Source organism: Primulina tabacum, chromosome 4 (genome assembly GCF_025594145.1).
Source record: "Primulina tabacum isolate GXHZ01 chromosome 4, ASM2559414v2, whole genome shotgun sequence".
NCBI classification, from domain to species: domain Eukaryota; kingdom Viridiplantae; phylum Streptophyta; class Magnoliopsida; order Lamiales; family Gesneriaceae; genus Primulina; species Primulina tabacum.
Window position 1 is genome coordinate 1,133,378 of NC_134553.1, and position 16,299 is coordinate 1,149,676.

Genomic DNA, 16,299 nt, shown 5'->3' on the forward strand with positions numbered 1-16,299 from the left:
AACAGCAGTATATAAAGCAAGCTAGCCACGTGTGGAGTTTATACCCAAACCCTACAGCCAGCTTTCTCCCATGCAAGAACAGCCGTCATTCAAGATTGAATCTCACAAGCCGCAGAGAACATTCGTAACGCTGATCTTTTGGGTGAGCCCAAATTCTTTAGCAACTGGTTTTTATTGCTTTTTTCCTTGTTTTTTACATGTTTTTTTTCCCTGATTTGGATCTCCTTCTTTTATCTTGAAATATCAGGACTTGGGGGACTGACCAGTGGATATAGCGCACGATGAACACTGAAACAGGCCTCTTCAAGCTCTTCTTACCAAAAAGTGGTGGAACTGAGATGGTTGTTTTCTCTAATTTTCTAGTTCTTCATTTTATGTTTTTTAGCTTCTAATTTTAATTATTTGGCTGAAGTTTTGGTTTTGATCGAAAGAACATATAATAGGGTCTTTTTTAATTCATTTAGCATTTAATAGATGAAGTATTAGATCGATAGGAATTGAAAAAGTAGAATTTTAAAATTCGAGGATTTTGTGGGTGGTTTGATGCAAGTTTTCGGAAACATTAGCTATGGCTCCATTTCTCCTACGAACTACCAATGTACATGCAACATGGTATTTCGATTTGAGAAAAATAATTGAGAACTAATCACAGCGACGGTTTGCAAGGCGTCTAAAAAACCATCGTCTCCAAGTGCCTTTATAATAAACCGTCGCTAAAAATTGCTATGAAATTTAAAAACCGTCGCTGATTTGCAAAGGAAAAGGACGATGAACACGATCATGATTTTTTGCGACGGTTTTTGGACATGCATAATTACATTTTACGATGGTTTTTGCATCATTAAGCTTAGCGACGGTTTTCCTTAAAAGCGTCGTTGAAGTCAATGTTGGTTTGTTTAAAATCAACGCTACATTAACGACGGCTTTTAAAAAACAGTCGCTAAAGTGTTATACATTAAAATTTAATAGATATATTATTTATAAATATATAATTTTTTTTGTAAAAAATATAACAACATTGGAATAATTTCTTTCCGTGAAATGATATATTCACATGTTTATTTCATTATATTTTATTTATTTTATACAAATAAGGTTGTAATTGAGAGGGGTATTTTGGGGAAGAAATTTGGCATATTTTTTGGACCAAATTAAAGTTGGTAGTTAGGGGTGTCAAAATAAGACACGACTCACCAACCCGACACGATTCAATCCGAAAAAAATCAGGTTTGGATTTGAAGTTTTCGGGTTATGGTCAGATCGGGTTGGACCTGATAGCTGACCCGAAAAAAATGATCGAGTTGAGTTGGATTCGGTTGACCCGAAAATTTTAATTTTTTTAAAAAATATAATTAATAAATACAGCCTATATTTTTATATATTGTATGTCTGAAAAAATATTTATTATATATTTATATCGTAAATTTTCATAATTTATTATTTATTTTGAACATATTTTATTTTTAAATAATTATTTATTTGATTTAGTAAATATATTTTATTTTTCTGCAATTAGATTTTCAAATTTAAATCATATATATGAGAGAGATTTTATTATTATGTGTTTAAGTTAAAATATTAGTATTAATTTTTTGAATTTTCTTTAACAAAGATTATAAAAAAATTCAAAATCAGGTTATACGGGTTGATCAGGTTGATTCGGGTTCATATTTGGGTTGAAAGTTTTCGGGTTGGCTCGTGTTCGGGTTGGCTCGGGTTAAACAATTTTTGAGTAGTACTCTTGCTCAATCCGACCGAATTGACACCCCTATTGGTAGTTATTAATGTACGTAGTCTCATACTTGACAGATCACTAACATAGATAATTGGTGAAACATACAATGGTGGCTCCGATGGTCGGATAAATTCTAATATAAACTCTCGATGGACAGACATATGAGGGACCAAATTTTATTGTGGTGATTTGTGAGATGTCTATTATAGATATTAAAGATAAATACGTCATTTTGATTTAAAAACTTTGCAAAAGATACCCAAATTTCACGTAGTGAAAATTAGATTTGGTTTGATTTATTTCATCACTTCGGTTTGCATAAAGAAATATTGCAGCAGTAGTATAAGTAGCTTCTTAAATGTTCATCATGAATTTATGATCTTTTGTGTGGATGATTTAATTAATTGCTTGCATTTGATTAATTTTTCATTTTCTAGTAATATGTTTAGAGTGAGTTTATCACTTGCCCCCTTGGGAAAAATATAGCAACACAGGTTGGTTTTACCTGACACTGTTTTCGCGTCTACGTATCGTAATATGTATGAAGGTATATTATGTGGCTTGGTTATGAATTAAAACGATGTGCCTAAACTTATGGAAACAAATTAATGCATGCCTACTGTGTTAACAGTTCAAATGTTGTAAATCGATTGATCTTGTTCGAAAATATTGGAGAACATAGTTGAAAGGAATTGTTGTACAGAAAATAAATTTAAAACATTATAATGTGTGTATCAGAAGTTAGTGTTGTGTCCGGTGTTGTCAACACTGTACACAACACGGCAGCGGAAATTAAGTATTAACACACAAATATAACTTTAATAAATTAAATACCAGATTTAAATTATGCATAAATACGAATACTTGTGCGATGCCTCATGGAAAAAAATTCACTAGAAAAATTGTGTAAATTGTTTACACCAAAACAATACTAGTGAGAAAACAAAAACAAATTTCTTGACACTCCAAGGAATTAAAAATGCATCAAAACAAACCACATAAAAACTAGATGCATAAAATAAGAAAGTGTGGTGCTTAAAACCAAACGATGACACTCTTCGATCAACACTCTGCGTCAGTGTTGTTCTTGAGTGTTGGCAACACCAATCAGCAACACGGTATATGTGAATCAATCACACAAAATCTTCAACATGAAAATCTTCAATATCTGAACTCTGTGTATGTTCAGAAAAATCCAGCAGCTCTCCTACGCTGTAAAGTGATCAACCGATCACACAAAAACGTCTCATCAAAATATAGGTTCGGCTTTCGTATTTTTCTTCTATGTATGCGCTCCTCTGCCGACCTCACGAAAGAGTCACACCAAAAGACTCACACGAAAAGCTTCAAACGAAAAAGACTCTCTTCTCTAACTCTCTCCTCTCAACCTCTCCTGCGGCCGTGAAGTTCTTCATATATATATTCATTGCTTGACCTAAAATTTATTCCATAAAATAGTCCCAAAAAATATAGAAAAAATATTTTCATTAGGGATAACACTCTTTAAAACATGGATAGAATATCTTGAAGATAAAAATCATATTAAAAACAAATCATATAATATCTAGATATAAATCAATCAAGTTATTATCATCTAGAATTAAATCAAGCAAGATCTCATAATCTATAAATAAGTAAACCAAGATATTATCATTTAGAATTAAATCAAGCAAGATTTGATAATCTAGAAAGGCAAAATCAATATCAATTTAGCAAAATAATAAAAGAATAAAATATTTCTTTCAATCTCCCCCTTATTGCCTTTCTGGACAAAACATCCAAAAATGATAATCTAGGTAAGCATCGCAGTCAGTTGAGCTCCCCCTGCATTAGAGTGTGTCTCCCCCTGAGTCAAAGTTCATCTCCCCCTGAATTAAACATGTTAGAGCACTGGTGTTGTTGACAGTGTTGTCAACACCATCATTAGAACACCTGAAAACATAAGGAGACATACGAAAGAAAAATTCAATAATCACGCAAACAGATATAAGAGAGACCCAAAAACAACATTACAGACAGAACATAAGTATTCATCATTTATCTTCTTATGTGTCATTTTTTGTTCTCCTACTCCCCCTTTTTGGCCAGAATGTAAGCCAACTTCCAAAAGCACCATCTACTCAGCCACTTGTAGAATATGAGAGAAAATTATAGAGGTATATCAGGAGTTACGCACAAAACACACAAAGAAATCACGAGAGTAAAAAAAATTGCAAGGGTAAATGAGAACAAGCAAGAGTAATTACCAAAATCAAACAGTAAAATTGATTCAAACTCGTGTTACGACGATTTCAAAAGAATATCCAGTAAAACCCACGTCGATTATAACTCACTGACACAAGTATACACATAAATTCAAAATCTAGGTAATCAAGGTTTTTATCAACTGTCATAGGTCAACACTGATATGTCACTGCACATGATGAATTCACGAAACAAAAATCAATATGCATGTCCTAAATATGCCTCCAATATGATGAATTATCAAAATGTCAGGCAGTGTATAAACTGTGCTGTGTCAGAACTTGGTGTTGGCAACACCTCCTGGCAACACCACTGAGTTTTATTCAAACTTCCATAAAATTTTATTTTGATTCAGAAATGGTAGCTCCCACACTAGAAAAACGGTCTTCAATGGACTCCCTTAGGTAGCTTTTTCCATTACTATTTTTACTTAGAAGTGGTAGCTTCCACACTAGAAGAACGGTCTTCAATGGACTCATCTAGGTAGCTTTTTCCATTTTCTTCAAAACAATATTTTTCATTTACCTCTTTTCTGTTTTTCTCCTTATGCTCACATTTTCCAAGTCACTTTTTTACATTTGACAAGATCACGATTTCCATGAATATCCTCAACTACTTGATGCCTTGGATTGAGCATAATTTATTCCTCAACATTTGATTGGAAGTATGAACACTCAGAGAGTACCTTTCAGAAATTGCCATCACTGTTCAGACATTACACAAATAAATAGGATGGTTATGATTATGCAGTATGCCTAACATCCTAAAAATAGACATGCGAAAATGGTGTTGTCACCGGTGTTGGCAACACCAATGACAACATGCGTGTGTGATTATTGTACGCACATACTGAGAGACTTCCGAAGATTGGAAAATCTCTCAAAGTCCAAAAGTTTCGTGAATATATCAGCCAGTTGATTCTCAGTACTAACAAATTCCAGTCGAATTATGCCTTTTTCAACCAAATCTCGAATAAAGTGACGTCTTATGTCTATGTGTTTTGTTCGAGAGTGTTGAACATGATTCTTTGAAATGTCTATAACACTTGAGTTGTCACAATATACCATCATGAAATTACTTAACTTGTAATCCAAGAAAGAAATTTAATTCTCCTACCATGCTCATTTCAAACTGTGATGACATGCAATCCACAAAGTTATTCACAAATATTTCAGATGAAGAACCAAACATAATATCATCTACATATACTTGAAAGATCAAAATATCAGATTTCAGTTTTTGAATGAAAAGGGTTTTGTCAACCTCACCTCGTTTGAAGCCCAAGTTTATCAGATTGTCAGCTAACCTACCGTACCATGCCCGTGGAGCCTGTTTCAGTCCATACAGGGCCTTCTTCAATTTGTAGACATGGTCCACGTGGTGAGGATGTTCAAATCCCTTAGGTTGACTGACATAGACTTCCTCATTCAAAATGCCATTATTATTATTCTTGGGTTCAATTTGAGACACAAAACACGAGTGACTTACCTGGGAAAACGTGGAGCTCATGCAGATTAAACCAATCATTTTGCGGTAGTCCACCTTTTCTTTGTTTTTTGTTTGCACACCATCATGTAATTCACCAATGATTTGTGATGATGGATGATTCTTCTGAATCTTGTTGGGAATTTCTCTTTCACAATTGATCACCACATCATCATTATCATCGTTATCATTATCCACAATTTCTGTTTGGTTCAGAGGCGGTGTTGTGCTTGGTGTTGCTTCACTGGTCTCAACACCAGACTCAACACTGTTTCTGGTCAGTGGCTCACTTATATCCAACAATTCTTCTACATCATCCTCCGATTTTTTAACTGCCAGATCTGCAAGATCATCAAACACAACGTTAATTGATTCCATTGTAATCCTGGTTCTTAGATTAAATACACGATAAGCACGATTATTAGTAGAGTATCCAAGAAACAAACATTTATAACTTTTGGAATCAAATTTAGCTTGATCTCTATCATTCAACACATAACCTACACAACCAAAAATATGAAAATATTTAAGGTTTGGTCTTCTTCCCATGATAATCTCATATGAGGTCATTGTAGAACCACTCCTTAAATTAACACGGTTGAAAATGTGACATGCCGTATTTAAAGCTTCGGCCCAAAAACATTTTGACATATTCTTAGAACTAAGCATGATCCGAGCCATTTCTAGGAGGGTTTGATTTTTCCTTTCAGCTATGCAGATTTTTTGAGGGGTCTTCGGAGATGAATATTCATGAGTGATACCTTTCTTATGGCACAAAGAAATAAAATGAGAATTTTTGAACTCCTCACCATGATCGGTTCTTATTTTAACCACCCTCATATCATACATATTTGTTATCCTAGCATGCAATTTGTTAAAAGCATCAAAAGTATCAGATTTTTCTCTAAGAAAACTTACCCAAGTAAAATGCGAAAAATCATCAACACAAACAAACGAATATTTCTTACCACCCAAGCTTTCAACTTCCATCGGACCCATTAGATCCAAATGCAAGAGTTCAAGGCACCGTGTTGTCCCAAAGTGTTGCAACACCGGGTGCGCAACACGGGTTTGTTTACTTTTCTGACATGGACCACATGCATACACGGCACCTAAATTTAAATTGGGCATACCTCTCACAGCATCAAACTTACGCAGATTCTTCAAGGTATTGATACTCACGTGTCCCAGTTTTTGATGCCATATGTCTAAATCACTCACCTTGGCACTTAGGCAACCATCACCTTCTCCCAATTGATAGCGATTGTCAGCAGAACGAGTACCTGACATTACACAAACTTTGACATCATTAAAAACTTCACAATTATTTTTATTGAACTTAACATGTAAATCATTGTCACAAAGTTGACTTATGCTTATTAAGTTTGAGTTAAGTCCTTCAACGTGTAGAACATTAAGAAGTTCAGGAAGTCCGTCAACATTCAGGGTTCCTTTGCCTACAATTCTTCCTTTGGCATCACCACCATAAGTTACATGCCCACTTTTTACTTCAACATAATCCGTGATGTGTTTTTTAGATCCGGTCATGTGGTGTGAGCACTCACTGTCAAAGTACCATGCACCTGCAATGTTAGTTTTTAAAGAAGTATAAATGACATTGCAATGAATAACAGTTTTTGGTATCCAAACTTTCTTCACAAGAGGTTTCTTGACTGTTGTGTTGCGCCTGGTGTTGGGCAACACAGTGGGCAACACCAGATTTGCATGCCAGTTCATATAGTCATTTCTCAGTTTAAAACAGAAAGGTTTGATGTGACCTGGCTTATGACAGTAGTGGCAAATAAAATGTCGCTTCCTTTGTTACGGCTTTTGCATCTTGGTTGGGAGAGTTTTCACCACAGGATCAATCTTTGAAGGGATCAGATCGACTTTCATTTCCCTATTGAAAGCAGTTGATTGTGATCCAGATTTGGAAGTTTCTCCATGTTCATATGTGTTTTTCACGTATCCAAGACCAGATCTACTGTCATTTCCCATCATTAGCATCGAGTCAAGTTTTGTTGAACTGGAGTTCAATTTTCCAAGAGTTTTTGAGGCTTTCTCAAGATCATCCTTGACACTACGAAGCTCAAGATCCTTCTTCCTAAGCACAGCTTCAAGTCGAGACACACATTCTTTCAGATCTGTATTCTCCTTAGAGAGCATAGAATTTGTTTCATTTCTTTTGATCCAATCTTCGTATAGCTCTTCATACATAGCCTGCACACATTCAAATGTGAGTTCATCAGAATCAGTATCCTGGATTTCATGATTACCTGAGTCATTGTGAGATTTAGCATTAAGACACAAGGATTTTGAAGTGGTGTTGCGGCCCGGTGTTGCAACACCAGAGGCAACACCGTGCGGGTTGACTTGCAGCCAACATTTTTCCTTCAAAACAGCAGTGTTCGTGGATAGTACGTCCATTGGGATTCTGTTAAATTTCCTGTAAAAAAAACAACAATAAACCAGAATCAATCACTTAGTGTATCAAGCGTTGGCTCTGATACCACTTGAAAGGAATTGTTGTACAGAAAATAAATTTAAAACATTATAATGTGTGTATCAGAAGTTAGTGTTGTGTCTGGTGTTGTCAACACTGTACACAACACGGCAGCGGAAATTAAGTATTAACACACAAATATAACTTTAATAAATTAAATACCAGATTTAAATTATGCATAAGTACGAATACTTGTGCGATGCCTCATGGCAAAAAATTCACTAGAAAAATTATGTAAATTGTTTACACCAAAACAATACTAGTGAGAAAACAAAAACAAATTTTTTGACACTCCAAGGAATTAAAAATGCATCAAAACAAACTACATAAAAACTAGATGCATAAAATAAGAAAGTGTGTTGCTTAAAACCAAACGACGACACTCTTCGATCAACACTCTGCGTCAGTGTTGTTCTTGAGTGTTAGCAACACCAATCAGCAACACGGTATATGTGAATCAATCACACAAAATCTTCAATATCTGAACTCTGTGTATGTTCAGAAAAATCCAGCAGCTCTCCTACGCTGTAAAGTGATCAACCGATCACACAAAAACGTCTCATCAAAATATAGGTTCGGCTTTCGTATTTTTCTTCTATTTATACGCTCCTCTGCCGACCTCACGAAAGAGTCACACCAAAAGACTCACACGAAAAGCTTCAAACGAAAAAGACTCTCTTCTCTAACTCTCTCATCTCAACCTCTCCTGCGGTCGTGAAGTTCTTCATATATATATCCATTGCTTGACCTAAAATTTATTCCATAAAATAGTCCCAGAAAATATAGAAAAAATATTTTCATTAGGGATAACACTCTTTTAAACATGAATAGAATATCTTGGAGATAAAAATCATATTAAAAACAAATCATATAATATCTAGATATAAATCAATCAAGTTATTATCATCTAGAATTAAATCAAGCAAGATCTCATAATCTATAAATAAGTAAACCAAGATATTATCATTTAGAATTAAATCAAGCAAGATTTGATAATCTAGAAAGACAAAATCAATATCAATTTACCAAAATAATAAAGGAATAAAATATTCTTTTCAATAGTACTTAGACATCAAATGTTGTACGAACAATTGCAGTTAGTTCTTCCTTATTTCCAAAAATAGATGCAAGTCACCAAAAACTAATTACATGTACCACAAGTAATTCACTAATGCTAGCAATGTTTCTTGTGGGAAAGGTATAGAACATTATCAAATGAGCCAAAATACATTTATCAAAATAAAAAAGAACCGAAACTTGTACACAAGGACGAAGCCAGAAAATGAAAGTTGTTAGGGGAGCAAGAACAAATATTAAGAGGGAAACTGAAAAAATATGGTTGTTTTTAGCCCAGCTTAGTCAATGAAATTACAAAATCTAGGGGGGAACCCACCCACCCCCTGGCTTCGTCATTGCTTGTATGTTTAATTTTCTGTATTTTAAATCACAGGGGCTTCTCTTTTTCATTGATCTAGTAAAGTGGCTAATTTAAGTTTTGTCATGTGATAGTTAATTCCATTACCCTTCATGCGTTGGATTGGAGGATCTTTGCCAAAAAAAATATTCCTTCGAGATCGATACCTCAACTTGTGGCGTGTAAAGACAACACAAGTTGGAGAGAAATGGTATTTCAAAAATGGTTGGGACAAGTTTGTTAAGGATAACAAGATCTTGCGTGGCTATAGTTTGGTATTCGATTATTATGAAGAAGATTTGTTCGATATCAAAGTGCTAGGGCCAAACGGACGCCAAACCAAAGGAGCTGGCGCTCTTGTGTCCATGGATATTGATGACGAGACAGAAGAGGAGGAGGATGATCGTGAGGAGGTGGATCGTGTTTTAAAGAGACAAGAAGATTTATCTGAAGAGAGCAAGGATGATGATGATGATGATGATGATGAAATAGAGGATGATGATGACGAGGAGGATGCTTATCGTGCGTTAAAGAGACATGAAGAATCATATGAAGAAATAGAGGATGAGGATGAGGATGACGATGAAGAAGAGGATGCTGATTACTTGCCTAACCAAGAAGGGGAGCAAGAATCATCTGAAGAAAGCGAAGGTGATGATAATGAAATAGAGGATGCTCCTTACTTGCCTAATCAAGAAATTAAAGTGGAGCAAGTTAAAAAAGGCAAGTTCCACCTCTCTCTTTTCTTGAAGAATTTGGCGTGATTTTTTGAGTTTCTTATTTTGTTAAACATCTTTACATTGGTTCTAGTTTATATAGATGCAGTCGGTAGCACTAAAAGGAAATGGAAAAGCAAAATTGCGACACCCCTATATCCAAAATACAGTGGTTTTGAGATATTTGAGATGGGATTGGCTAAACAACCAGCCAATCCTCATTTTGTAGTCGAAGTTAAGGCAAAGAGAACGAACGATTTGGTAAGTTTGACGTGACCAAAATCACAAATCACATCATTATATATTAATGCAATGTGATTAGTACTTATTCATATATTCTTATATATGGGAATATTTAATTCAATGGTGGCAGTTTATCCCTCTACCCTTGGTCGACGAACACAAACTTGATCTACCAAAACCACATATGTTATTGGTCGATCCGCATGGGAGAGAGTTTCATGCGAGGTACAGAAGATGGGCTGATGGCCGGATACTGTACACCAGGGAGTGGAAATTCCTTCTCAGAAGGAACAACATTGTAGTTGGAGATACTTGTATCTGCGAGTTCGTGGAAGGAGAGATGGGCCTTTACCTAAAGGTTAGTTTCCTTCGTACAAGTACTGGCTGAAACTAGTTCCTGTTTGTTGAGTAATACCGTTGAATCATGTACACCGATGTGGAATCCGAGCGAGAATCAGTACCCTTTTAAAACTTTCTTGATTCAATGATATAATTTACCTTTTATATGTATGCACTGCATTATTGATGGTGGTGTGAACTAATTGTTGTGCCCATCTGAAGCTTTAAGTATTATATATACCGTGGTTTAAAGGGGCGGATGTTGACGTGTTTGGTGTGTTTCAGAATTTTTTTACGACGTTGTTGCTTAATTTCTTTTGTGGATTGCTAGAAGCATGTCTTAAATTATTTATCTTATGTAACAAACGAGAAGTAAGATTCTATCCTTCTCATAACAATATATGTTTTCAGATGTTGTTAATTCAGAGAAAGTGCAGGATGAAATATTCTATCAAATTAATGATGCTATTTGCCATAATCGTTACATGTCCAAAAATTATGGAAAATCAACATTATTTCCTTTGTTGTCAAAATCCTAGGCGCATCTCTCTCTCTCTTTTTTCCCCCTTTCCTTTTTTGAAGAAAATATTAGAAAATGATATCATATAATTTATTTTATTGATGTATTCAGTATTCATAGTATTCATGTTATCTTGTTATTTTTCAGGATAAAGTATAAGAATCTTCTAATAATGATTGAGATTCCTCTTCTACAGTATAATAGGCACATTTGCAAATTTATATTTAAAGATGTAAAATCTAAACAAACTTGTAATTAGTACCAAGAAATTAAGAAACACACTGAAATTGAATATCGCAGAGTGAAAGTCTGAGTTCAACATTTGTTTCGACCGTAGATATGCTATGTGAAGAAATATTTCGTAACATTGTTTTAGTAACAATCTGTTTATCACAAATAGAAATTCACCACGTATATTGATTATTAAAAATTATAAAAAAAAAGTTACGACTCATTAACTATTATGAATGTTACGAACCATGCATCATGCAGAACTTGTTGTGTTGCAAAATACTTTTTCTCCTGTGCTACAATGAAAACCTAAATTTTATTATGAAAACCTTAGATATGCATATATATATATATATGATTCACGTTATTTTGGAAAATGCTACATGTACAACGAGGATTACAATTTGGATTATAAGTTCATTTTGAAAAATCAAAATTATCCCTGCACTTATTTGGGAACACTATTTTAAAACTGCATTTATGATAGTTTTGTAATTTCAAAAGCAATTTGTAACCGTAATTGTATATGTAGCATAATCCATTCTTTTTTACTAATTACCATAAACATAGCGTTTGCCAACAAGGCAAAGATCTATTTTCTTTGAACTATTAAGTCCAGGCAGCACCTCCATGTCGATGTCTTCTTTCTTCATTCCATGCGGCAACTCCCAGTCAAAGGAATAAAGAAGATTGGCAAGTGCAAGCTCCACCAGAGCGATTCCTAGATTGATTCCCGGGCATCCTCTTCGTCCAGATCCAAATGGAAGCAACCCGAAATCGTGCCCTTTGTAATCGATAGTGCTGTCCAAGAATCTTTCAGGGATGAATTCTGTGGGATTTTCCCAGCATTCAGGGTCTAACCCGATTGCATAAGCACTCACGTAAACTAAGGTTTTTGGTGGGATTTCATAACCATCTATGGTGCATTTTTCTATGGTTTCCCTAGGGATAGAGAGTGGAGCGGGAGGAAACAGTCTTAATGTTTCTTTGATGATTGCTTTTAGATAAGGAAGGTTTTGGATATCATCTTCATCTACGGTACCTTTGTTTCCTACAACGATTCGAACTTCTTCTTGTGCTTTCTTCATTGTGTGGGGCGTTTTCATCATAATCGTCATTGCCCAAACTATCAACACTGCACTTGTGTCTGTTCCAGCTACAAATATGTCCTGTAATCGTATGATAAATAGTCAGTACAGTACTCTTACGAAGTAGTATTATCTAAAGAGGTAGTTTTAGTCCGATCTCGCCTAGCATAACATGTATAATTAAAGAAGACTGTTGGAATATAAATATTTTTTTTCATCAAGGATGATAGAGAATGGATTTGATTGCATTCATACGATGAGGATTCCCTTGATGTTGTTCCATCCAACTGAAGCTGCTTGGTCATGTTTCAACCTAATCAAGAGATCTAGAATGTCACCATTCATCGATTCCGGCCTCTTTGGATCAAGATGGTCATCTATAAGTTCTTTAATAAACATATCCAAATCCCTAAAAACCTTGTTCAGTTTGGAATCCATTCCACTTAATTTGTCAATCCAACTCAACGAAGGAAAATAATCACCCACAAAGAACCCGGCTAGCATTTCTTGAATTTTTTTGAAAAGTTCATCGAACCTTCTTTTTCCTTCCCCATCGTACTTTTTACCGAATCCAGCTCTACATATAACACCGTTACTTAACAAGAACAAGGCCCTGCTCAAGTTTATCAACTCATTCGAATTGGATTTCTTGATCATATCTTCAATCATGCAAGAAACTTCATGATCCCTAATGGGTCGAAACGAAGCCACCTGCTTAACACTAAACAGATGGAGGAGGCCTATTTTTCTCAGTTCCCTCCATGACTCATTGTAGGGAGATGCAGAAATATCCGAGCCATTGTAACTAAGTTTGTTTAAGGTAATAAGTTGTGGCCTTCCTGAGAGCGCTAGGTCATTGTCTTTTAGCGCTAGTTTGGCTACTCTTGCTGATGACACTACAATGGTCCGTCGAGAACCTAATTTCATCGACATGAGGGGGCCATACTTCTTTGCAAGATCATGGAGCCACCAGTGGGGATGATCCGGATCGAATTCATGCAGGTTTCCGATTAACGGAAGCCCTTTTGGACCTGGTGGGAGGAGAGCAGTTTTCTTTTTTATGTTTTTGTGTTTTAAAAGATTAAAAAGGAAGAATATTGAGAAAGATAGTAGGACGAGAAGGAGAATCATCATGGCTAAAATATGTTCAGATTTGCGGGAGAGGACTTATGTTATTATTTGATTCAGCCAGTATCTTTTTTCTGGTATTTATAGGAAACACCGAAGATATTGAAGCATCCCTTGGTCCTAAACTATTTTGTCCAGATAAACACTCTAAATCAGTAAGTCATAAGAGTTATCCTTGACTGTGTTTTGAATCGTGGATTTCAAATGTATTGAAATATATTTATGTTGTCTAGAGAAACAAGATCATAAAATTTAAATACATCACTTACATGTTATAAAATAATTAGTGTTAATAAGGATGAATATCAAGTTCATCTAATAATAGTATCATTTGAAATTTATTTTATTTTATATTACTATGTATAATTATTAAGGTGTTGATTTAATATTTGATCTATTGTTTTATTATAATCAATAAAATTAATCGAAATTTATGGATTTGGGGGCTCAAAATCACAACAAGATATAATATATATTTGTGTTTACTTTATCATTAGCGTCGTCAAATTAATTAAATTACATGTGGTACAAATTGTCTTAAACGAGGAGTACCGAGAATGATAAATAATTATTAATTCGATCCGGTTTTCTAGGCAAAGTGCCGTTGATTCAAACAAATATTGATAATCAATTCAAAAATTATTTTAAATTTATGTTTATCTGTATTTATGATATTTTAATCTATACATCTATATATATCTTTGTTAATCTATTCAAAAAGACAAAAACTTGTGTAAGACGGTTTCACATGTCATATTTTGTGAGAAGGATTTTTTATTTGGGTCATTCATAAAAAAAATTACTTTTTATGCTTAAAATATTATTTTTTATTGTGAATATCGGTAGACTTGACTCGTCTCACAGATAAAAATTCGTGAGATCGTTTCACGAAAGACTTACTCATTCAAAAATTATTTTAAATTAATGTTTGTCTATATTTATGATATTTTAATCTATACATATATATATTATACTTTTATTATTATATTATATTATATATATATATATATATATATATATATATATATATATATATATATATATTATAAAAGTGTGAATTAAAGTCAAAGTTTTTCATTGTGTATTGTCAACGTTGTCCTTGGTTTGTACACAATTGAGTAATTTAGCAATTATGTTTTTCGTAAAATCAATTATTATAATAAAGACAAAATTGACAAATTACGTGTTTGTTGAATAAGGATCCAATTTGATTGAAATATCAAAATAATTTGATTTTTATTATTATATTTGTATTTGATTACAGATAAAGTGAACATATTGTTTATTGTCAATTTTGCCTTTGGTTTGTACACACTTGAGTAATTTAGTAATTATGTTTCGTAAAATCAATTATTATGATAATGTCAAAATTAACAAATTACGTGTTTGTTGAATAAGGATCCAAGTTTTGGCAAAAACTTGTGTGAAACGGTCTAACGAGTCGTATTTTGTGAAACAAATATTTTATTTAGTATTAATTTTATTGTAAATATCAGTAGGGTTGACTCTTCTCAATTGTCAACGTTGTCCTTGGTTTGTACACAGTTGAGTAATTTAGCAATTATGTTTTTCATAAAATCAATTATTATGATAAAGACAAAATTGACAAATTACGTGTTTGTTGAATAAAGATCCAATTTGATTGAAATATCAAAATAATTTGATTTTTATTATTATATTTTTATTTGATTACAGATAAAGTGAACATGTTGTGTATTGTCAATTTTGTCTTTGGTTTGTATACACTTGAGTAATTTAATAATTATGTTTCGTAAAATTAATTATCATGATAAGTTCAAAATTAACAAATTACTTGTTTGTTGAATAATGATCCAAGTTTTGGCAAAAACTTGTGTGAAACGGTCTCACAGGTTGTATTTTGTGAGACATATATCTTATTTAGTATTACTTTTTATTGTGAATATCGGTAAAGTTGACTCGTCTCACAGTCTCACAGATAAAGATTCGTGAGACCGTCTCACAAGAGACCTACTCCCAAGTTTTTCATTGTGTATTGTCAACTTTGTCCTTAGTTTGTACATACTTAGTAATTTAGTAATGATGTTTTTGTAAAATAAATTATTATGATAAGGCCAAAATTGACAAATTACGTGTTTGTTGAATAATGATCTAGTTTTATTGAAATATCAATATACTTTGATTTTTATTATTATATTTTTAATTTGATTACAGACAAAGTAAACATATTGTCTTTGGTTTGTACACACTTGAGTAATTTAATAATTATGTTTTTGTAAAATCAATTATTATGATAAGGTCAAAATTAACAAACTACGAAAGCGGATGGGAATAAGATGTCAAAAAGACTTACTATCTTTGGGATCTGATCCTACACCGCCCTTTTTCCTTTTTTTTCGGGTATCCGGGAGTCAACAAACACTACGAGCTTCTCTGCCATTTGGATCGGAGAATTTATGGAGGACTTTCCCTTCATGCACAACAAAAAGCAAATCCACACTTTGACACTTTGTTGAATAAGGATCCAATTTGATTGAAATACCAAAATACTTTGATATTTATTATTATATTTTTTGTTTGGTTACAGATAAAGTAAACATATTTTTTCTACGAATACTTTGATTTTTATTATTATATTTTTTATTTGGTCATGGTTTGTTGAATAAAGATCCAA

General features: G+C 33.6%; 2 protein-coding genes across 2 annotated transcripts; one reads left to right on the forward strand and one right to left on the reverse strand.

Moving 5' to 3' along the window:
* Positions 1 to 57: 57 nt before the first annotated feature.
* Positions 58 to 10,885, forward strand: LOC142541312 (uncharacterized). Its single transcript, XM_075647867.1, has 5 exons — positions 58 to 142; positions 248 to 341; positions 9,477 to 10,143; positions 10,192 to 10,358; positions 10,471 to 10,885. The coding sequence occupies exons 2-5, from the start codon at positions 282 to 284 to the stop codon at positions 10,726 to 10,728; spliced, it is 1,152 nt and encodes a 383-aa protein (XP_075503982.1). The 5' UTR covers positions 58 to 142; positions 248 to 281; the 3' UTR covers positions 10,729 to 10,885.
* A 616-nt stretch (positions 10,886 to 11,501) lies between these two features.
* LOC142541379 (strychnine-11-hydroxylase-like) lies at positions 11,502 to 13,696 on the reverse strand. The gene is made up of 2 exons (XM_075647917.1): positions 12,774 to 13,696; positions 11,502 to 12,599 (listed from the first exon to the last, which is right to left on the reverse strand). The coding sequence occupies exons 1-2, from the start codon at positions 13,650 to 13,652 to the stop codon at positions 11,982 to 11,984; spliced, it is 1,497 nt and encodes a 498-aa protein (XP_075504032.1). The 5' UTR covers positions 13,653 to 13,696; the 3' UTR covers positions 11,502 to 11,981.
* Between the last annotated feature and the right edge of the window lie 2,603 nt (positions 13,697 to 16,299).